At 29.5% G+C, this 8,508-nt stretch overlaps 2 protein-coding genes across 3 annotated transcripts; both read right to left on the minus strand.

The window, feature by feature from the left end:
• Positions 1–1,129: 1,129 nt before the first annotated feature.
• LOC131180705 (uncharacterized protein At5g39570-like) lies at positions 1,130–2,337 on the minus strand (the record flags this gene model as incomplete). The annotated part of the gene is made up of 1 exon (XM_058148070.1): positions 1,130–2,337. A coding segment is annotated over one exon (687 nt), but the record flags the coding sequence as incomplete, so codon positions are not given.
• Positions 2,338–2,764: 427 nt separating this feature from the next.
• On the minus strand, positions 2,765–6,274 carry LOC110632691 (proline-rich receptor-like protein kinase PERK1). 2 transcript variants are annotated; one of them, XM_021781003.2, is made up of 7 exons: positions 6,045–6,274; positions 5,608–5,826; positions 5,007–5,417; positions 4,825–4,905; positions 4,615–4,685; positions 3,303–3,524; positions 2,765–3,199 (listed from the first exon to the last, which is right to left on the minus strand). In XM_021781003.2, exons 1-7 carry the CDS (start codon positions 6,100–6,102, stop codon positions 3,080–3,082), a joined length of 1,182 nt encoding a protein of 393 aa, XP_021636695.2. In that variant the 5' UTR covers positions 6,103–6,274; the 3' UTR covers positions 2,765–3,079. The 2 variants fall into 2 exon arrangements, with proteins under 2 accessions (XP_021636695.2, XP_058004947.1); XM_058148964.1 differs by lacking the exons at positions 2,765–3,199; positions 3,303–3,524 and adding exons at positions 3,540–4,002; positions 4,101–4,183.
• Positions 6,275–8,508: the final 2,234 nt, after the last annotated feature.

An 8,508-nucleotide genomic window follows, 5' to 3' on the forward strand; every position in this document is an offset into this window, starting at 1 on the left:
TAAGCATTTCATTTGGTAAAAAAGAATACATACACACACAAATATATAATATCAAATATTAAATTTTATTTTTTGTTAAAATTTAAATTTTTATTTGTCAATTGTTAAAAAAGACAAAAGTATTTTATATTTAAAATAATTAATGAGGAAAACAATTTTATTGCTAATTGAGGAAAGATTTATAATTAACAATATGTTAACTGCCTTCATTTGGGAGGAGTGTAAGGACGTAAGGCGAGGTGTTTTTAAGTAAGATAAGGTAAAGTAATGAAAGGTAAGGCAAATTTTTTTAATATTATGTTGTTTGGGAGGAAGGTAAGGTAAATGATGATTTACTAACCTTATATTATTTGGATCAAAGGCATGGGAAAGGAAGGATAGGTAATAATTAATGTGTAATTTATAAAAACCTTCACAACACCTTAATTTAGTGGGTTGAGAGACTGGAAGTTTTTGAGATTTTAAAAACCTCCAAAAACTCTCAAAAATCTTACCTTCCCCATTGCATTTATAATTAAAAATTATAAGATAATTTAATGTATTTATAACTAAAATTATTAAGAAAATATAAAGAAATGAAATATAGTATTAAGTTATATTTACTTCATAATTAAATTTACATATATAATATATATAATTATATTAAAAGTATATAATACATCTAAAAAAAATATATGTATAAATTCATTTTTTGGTTCGATTTTGATTTGGTATAGTTTCGGTGTAATTTCGATTCTGGTATGATTTGGACCCCGAGAACTATGCACAGCTCTAATTTTTATTACTACCTAAACGTTATTCTTATTAGCACCCATGAAAATGAAAAGAGGATGTAATAATAATAAAATATAAATATATAAGATATAATAAAAAAAATATAATAAAAAAATTCAAATATTATAATAATAATAAAATAATATATAATAGAATAATTTATATAATAAAAAAATTATAGAATAAATATACAATAATAATAAAAAATAATATATAATATATAAAATTTAAATAAATAATTTTTAAAATTAAAATAAAAATAATTTAACTTTTTTGAGAGATTTAAATATCAAAACGTTATTATAAATAGTGTCTCAATATAAAAATTATAAATTAAATACAAAACGCTTCCACATCAGCATATATCACTCTCTTTTGATAATTTCTCTCAAACTTATCTCTCTTTAGTTAATTATTTTTTTCAACGCATCCGTACCGTAAAAACTCCAAAACCCCAGCAATAGATAAATCCGCAAAAAGGAAGAAAAAGAACCGCAACATCCAACCCCTCAACAAAACTAAGCCTAAAAAACCATCAAATATCCAAAGCTAAGAACCAACATAAAAGAAGAACCAAGAAACCTCCAAAAAACGACAACATAAACCACAATCACTGCTAAAGATTAAAAGATGCCTCTGACCAATGAGCCTTTGAAGGAAACCAGCGCTTTAATGACCTGAAGTCTCCCAAATTGCCATGTCAGATTTAATTTGATCTGAAATACAACGCATTATGACTTCATCAGATTCTAAAAAATGATAATCCAAGCTTCAACATCAGCGAACAGTAACAAAACGACTATTAAACAAGAAACATGCCTCTATCCTTTCATTAATAGCCAATAATGGGCATGAATCCCATTAACAACGGCACCATCAATCGTCATCATAGTGCTTCCTGTGGTGGTGGTGCTGGTAGCGATTATGCTTCTTCTTTTCATCATCAGAGTCATCATCTCCATATTTGTTGCTGCTATAACCCTCTTCGCTACCATAGCCATACTTGTTGCGAGAACCATCATCATACTCAGGCCTCCAGCCATATCCACCAGATAGGTATTCTGAATCTGGCATTCGGCCGTACCCAGACCCATATTCCAAAATAGGTGGCTTCTCATACTTGGGTCTTCCGCCATAGCCACCAGACCCATAATCGAATCCAGGCCTTGACACTCCAGTTTGGAACCCATAAGCAGGCTCAGGCTTAGCATCAACAAATACTTCCCTTCCAGCAGCAGCACCAAGGACGAAGCCATAAGAAGGATCAAGTCGGGGCTTAGGACGGGCATAGCTAGTGTATTCCTCCTGGAGACGCTCATCAGCGTAGGCGGAGGGCTCGGCGTAGGAGGTGAAGTTGGGGCGATCGTAGTCGATCTCATCGACTAATGAGCTGTTTTGGTAGCAAGTCTCGTCAGACGGTGGGATGGGACGTCCGTACGTCAAGGCTATGTCGTATCCGCCTCCATATGGTGTCGGATCATACTCGTCAATGTCAGTTTCTGGAATGCTAGCAAGCTTCTTCTCCGTAGGCTGTAAGAGGTTGATACTGTTATCTAGATCAAGGAAGAAAGGGTTAAATTAGACAAGTGTTATATGATAGGACTATGGTAAAGGAAAATCACCAATAAATTGGTCAAAATAAAAACGGAGATTTAATAGATCACTTGACTTGAGGGTGTAAAATAAATAAAATACTATCAAAATTACAAATTAAAATAAAAAATAATTTTTTAAATAAGATTTTCTTTAGAAAAGATTGATCCATTAAATTATGTGGTAGTGATTAAATTCAATCTTCATTCAAAGTTAATCAAGTTTTTAATATATTTTAATTCGGTTAAAAAACTCTTAATTTATTCTAAATTGGACTAATGTCACTAGAGTAAATTAAAGTTTTACAGATGGAAATTTGTAATCAAAATAAGAACTAAGAAAAAATTCAATTTTTTTTATAATTAAAATTTATTAATAATGAAATAAAGTCTGGAAAAACTTAGCAAGAAACTCTCAATTACTCTTGGCCAGCAAGTCTTTCTAATTCACCCAACCTAGAAGGAAAAATGCTAAGAAAAAAAAACCTGATAAAAAGAAACAACAAAAAGAAAAGAACAAACATCAAGAGGCTACCAAGACCTAAAATCAACAGAAGAAAACCAGCAAAACGAAAACTGCATAAACACACGAGACCAGGAGACCCAATCCAAACCCGGCATACTAGAGAAGAAAACCACAAAGCCCTTGAAACCAATTAACACCCAGATAATTTATCAAAAAATTAAGAAAATGGATTAACATTAGATAAAAGTTAAATCATAGTTGCCATAAGAAATGAAACTTTGTATGTAGTACCGTGTAGGGATTTGTTGTCTTCCCAATCCAATATCTTCTCTGGAGGCATGATCGTCCCTTTAAGAACTCCAATTATCTGGCATGGCAATACAATGATAAAAAGTAAAAAGGTTATATATGTAATCTCTCTCATTGGGATGTCAGTTAATCTAGACATGCGTATAAGGCTAAGTTTTTACCTTTTGCATTGGTGGGCGATACTCAGAATTATAATTTATGCAAGCTATGGCACAAAATATCATTTTCTTCACCTCCTCTTCAACATAATTTTTCTCCAATTTGGAATCAACAAGAGCCATAATCATCTTTTTTATTTTCTTTTCGTCATAACTCTGTAATATGGAGTCAACAAGAATTGTATATTCTCCATTGCCCAAAGCTTGTTCAATTTGAGTCCTTGCCTGAATATTAATAAATGCATGTTTTTCTTTTATCAAAATTAAGCTTTACTTTTTCTACCATATTTGAGAATATATGCTAATATAAGGACTAGCTGCTAAATATCAAAATTGGTAGAACTACATATTTAAATTATGTCAATATAGTTCATTCACATTTTTCTATTATTGGCTTATGTTAATTAAATAAAATTATATTTTACTTATCATTTTAAAAAATATTTGAAAAATAATTTTCTTAAGTAAAATATCACAAATTTCACATTGTAAATTTTTAAAATATTGAGAAGGAAAAAAAAAATTATATTGCAATATTATAGACTAGTGTCATATGGCTGATTGTACCCAAGTAACGATACTAATATTTTCTTTATCCATCAATTTCCTCCCACTAATCAGCTCTAGAAGCACCACACCAAAAGAATAAACATCTGACTTCTCAGAAACTTTTTGAACATCACCATGCTCTGGATCTGCATAACTGTAATAAAAATTAGATTATTTTTATATTTTTTTAACTATTCAAAAAGTGAACCTAATATATATATATATATATATATATATATATATATATCTTACACATTAGTTCCCCTCAATATACTTGTGATGTGGCTAACACTATTGGTATTTGGCAAAATTTTGGAAAGAGAAAAATCTGCAACCTGAATACAAAAACGATTAAAGTAGATAAGTAGATTTATTTTTCCATATAATTAATATCAAAGACAACCAAACATAATAATAATAATAATAATAATAATAATAATAATAATAATAATAATAATAATAATAAAAACCAAGTTACAACTTACAACTAATATGAAATCAATGATTTAATACAAATTACTAATCAATCAGGATTGGCTGGTTTCCTCATTGGTTTTTCAACCTCTAAAGAGGTTGGCGGTGAAAAGGTTTTGAGTTCAAATCTCATTAATTCATTAAAGAGGGAGGACTACATTATGATATATAACCCACCAATTATAAAAATTAAAGTGTGATATTGTTAACATTATAAATATATTCTTGAAAAAGCAATAAAATTCAGAATTTTTAAAGACTTTTGCCTTTTGAAATATATAAATTAACTTACTTTTGGTTCAAAATCATTATCGATTAGAATATTTTCTGCTTTTACATCTCGATGTATGATTCTTTTACCACCTGAAATATATACATATATTAAGAGAGTTAAAAACTTCATCAGATTATTGATTAATAACACAAATGAATAAAATGAAAATACATCAATCCTAGCTAAATTATAGCATAGCAAGCAATGAATACTTGATCGGCTACTCACATCCATCATGCAGATATTGTAACCCTTCAGCAGAGCCTATAGCGATTTTCATCCTGTTTGACCACTCCAAAAGCTTGTTTGCTATGATGACATTTAACATTTGTAAGATTTGAATGTCATATTTACAGAGTTATCCAGATAGTTTTATATACGAATATCTAAGGGCAAGAAGAAGGACTCACCATTTAAATGAAATCTCAAGGACTTGTTAGGAACATACTCTAAAACAAGCAATCTATTCATTCCTTCACTGCAGTACCCAATCAGTTGTACAACATTTTGGTGACTCACAATGCTAAGGAAATCAATCTCCTCGAATTGTTTGGCAATTTCGGGCTGTTTACCGCTATGGACGTCACTCTCCGGCAACATTTTTAGTTTCTTGATAGCAACGACTTTTCCGTCAAGGGTTGCCTTGTAGACTTGACCGAAACCGCCCTCGCCAAGCAGGTCGTTGTTGTTGAAACCACCAGTTGCTTGTGATAGATCATTAAATCCGTATTTCTTCAGTACATCACTTTGATGATTCTCAGTTTCTGGTGGGCGATCCATAACCGGTAACTGGCGAAGTAGCGGTGACTGAGATCTATCATCTGACCAAATTATAACACGCCACAATTAGTCAGAGGAGAAAGAAGAAATGAAAGAGAGAGATATTTTCCTATCCACCAAACAAAAAAACAAAACATAGCAAAACAAAGCAAAACAAAACACACACACACTTCTAACAGATCCCTTAAAGACTTGACCAAAAGAAGTATGTTAATTTGTTAAAGAAATGACCAGTTGTCTTTGGCAGTTCTTGAACTGAAACAATCTCAGGAAATGAGGATGAAGTCGCAGATTGCCTCTGTTCATGTCCTTTATAATTCTGAGAGGCAAAGGCAGGTAGAGATGGCCTCTGTCCATATCGCTGATTCTCCTTAGGAAATGAGGATAAGTTGCCAGGTTTGAGCTGTAAAGCTGCAGGCGCAGAATATGATCTTGACCTAGATACACCATCTGAGCAAATTATAATAAGCCTCAATTAGTCCGAAGAAATGAAAACGTGAGAACGAGTACAGATATTGTTCATATCCACCAAAAATCGAAATAACTTATATGAAAAAGGAGCATCAATTATTTTGTGATGGAGGATAAGTAATACAAGCATTATTCAAGAGCCTCTACGGCTCTAATATTTCTTTGGACTCATTATATAGTGGCAAATAAAAGAATACTTCTAGTGTCAGCGTGCTGATCTGCCTTGGGACTGTTCTTGCTCGAGAAGCAACCCATCACAAGTTGCAGAATCGATACAGTTGTGCTACTATGACCACTACAATGATCGGTAACTAGAAGGTGGCTACAAAGGTTTCTTGTTGTATATAGCTCTGATCGAGTGAGAGGAGGGATTGAAGGCGTGGGCGGAAAGGTAGACTTGGTTTCCTTTTTTTGACTTTTTTTTTTTTTTTTTTAAATTTAGTTAGGTGAATATTTCGTTAGGTAAGAAATATGGGAAACAATTATATATATATATAAATATATATAGAGAGAGAGAGATATTTAAAAGTTTAAGAGATTATGGCATTTTAATTTTTTTTTTTATTTTCTATTCAATTTATCAACTAAACACATTATAGTCGTATATTTTTTAGCATTTTAAATTTTCATTTTCTATTTTTTTGTATAATTTTATCGATCAAATTTATTATGGTCAAGGTAATTACCAACCATATCTAGTGGTCGGTATATTTTTTCAGCATTTTAAAATTTTATTTTTTATTTTATATTTAATCAGATTTGAAACATGTTTGAATAGTTGAAGAAAATTTTAATCGGATTTGGAACTGGTTTGTATATTAGGAATATCAATTGAGTTTGGATAGGGTGATTTTCATGGGTACCTTACCCATTGTCATCTCTAATTTTAAGAAGCAACAATTAGCGCATATAAGGCTACTTGTGACCTGTTTGAGTAAACGAGCCGAGCTTGAGTTTATAAATATTCAACTTGCTTTCTAAATGAATCGAGGTTGAGCTCAAAAAAAGTTTGACGAGCTATGCTTGAGATCTTTAAATCTGAGCTTGGCTCATTCTGTTTACACCCCTAGAGATAGAAAAAAAATATATATTGTACCCGTAGAAGAAGAGGGGAAAACAAAAATATAAATTAAAAAAATACCATGTGATTTAAAATTATATGATAAAAATTTATTAAATTGATTTATATTTAATTTTCAAATAACAACTACCAATTAAATTTTAATTTATAAATACAAAAGTTTGAGTCACTAATCTTTTTATTAACTTTTTGTACTCATTTAATAATAATCAAATAATTTTCACGCTTCAGTTTAAATTATAAATTAAAATTTGAGGTGGACAATTAAAAAAAAAATTAAATTTTCTACACTTAAATTTTCCATAGATTTTATGAAAGCCAATAAAAAATTTAAGAGACTAATTAATAAACAAAATAAACTTTAATATGCCTAATAAAAATATTTAAAAATATTTTGGGGCCAAGGCTCCCCTAGCTCCCTTGGCTTCATCCCTAATAAATTCAACTGTATCTGGTTTATTTATTAAATTTGTATGTTCAGTCCACATATGCATTTAACTCATTCATCAAATTTGTTAACTATGCTTATATTCAGCTTGCTTGAATCAAAATTAAATTCTGTGATGAGTTTAGTTCGCATTTAATTCATTTATCAAAATCGTTAGTATTGTTTATATTCTGTTCATTTAAATTTAATTAGTTAAATTATTAAAATTTAATTAATTGAATCAGAAAGAATAAGAAAACTTCAGCAAGTGATCTCCACTGGTCGAGTACCCATCACCCAGGCTGTCAATGAAAATGGAATTATCAAAATGATAGATATATTAAGAAGGTAGAAATATTAAATCAACCATAGAGGCCAATGAGCTCTTAGTCTTCCTCTATATATTTTAAAATGTAGACTTTCGGATCACTCTCATCCAACAAAGTAATAAACAAATTTTGGCAAAAAAAAAAAATTAATAAACAACTTCTTTTATAAGATTCTGAATTTAAATTTAATTAGTTAAAATTAATTAATTGAATTAAAAAAAAATCAGCAAATAATGATCTCCACAGGTCCACCTACCCAGATTGTCAATGAAAATGGCATTAAGAGGTTTAAAATATTAAGCCAATTATTGGGGCAATGAGCTCTTAGTCTTGGTCTATATATTTTAAAATGTCGACTTTCGATCACTCTTATCTAACAATTAATAAACAATATTTAAAGATGCAAAAGCCACATGCACCATAAAGAAAAATCGTTAGTAGGTGAAAATATGTATTTATTCATTTAATGTATATTTTCGCTTTTTTTTCATACTTATTGTTATTTTTTAAATTATTTTGTCCTATCGTTTTGAAAATATTAAAGAGTGTTTATTATTTTTTTAATTTTATTATTATATGTACTAAATACAATAATTGTTAATATAATTTTTTAAAATTTTTTTTAACATCTTTCCTCTTTTTCTTGCTTAGGTTAGATAAAAAATAATTCAATTAAATAAATAAATATTTTATTATAATTTAAAAATTAATTTCTTAATTGACGTATAAAAATTTTAAATAATAAATAAAAGCAAATGGGGAATATTCATTAAATAAAGTTTATTTAATATATTTTATTAATATGGAAATCTAATGCCATTGTA

This window comes from Hevea brasiliensis, chromosome 6 (assembly GCF_030052815.1).
Source record: "Hevea brasiliensis isolate MT/VB/25A 57/8 chromosome 6, ASM3005281v1, whole genome shotgun sequence".
In the NCBI taxonomy this organism is placed as follows: Eukaryota; Viridiplantae; Streptophyta; class Magnoliopsida; order Malpighiales; family Euphorbiaceae; genus Hevea; species Hevea brasiliensis.

Coding starts and splice junctions, on each gene's coding strand:
- LOC110632691 (XM_021781003.2), bottom strand. CDS start 6,102: ATGGGTTGCTTCTCGAGCAAGAACAGTCCCAAGGCAGATCAGCACGCT. Junction 4,906..5,006: donor CTTGAGATTTCATTTAAATG/GTGAGTCCTTCT, acceptor ATGTCATCATAG/CAAACAAGCTTTTGGAGTGG. Junction 3,200..3,302: donor ATCGCCCACCAATGCAAAAG/GTAAAAACTTAG, acceptor TTGCCATGCCAG/ATAATTGGAGTTCTTAAAGG.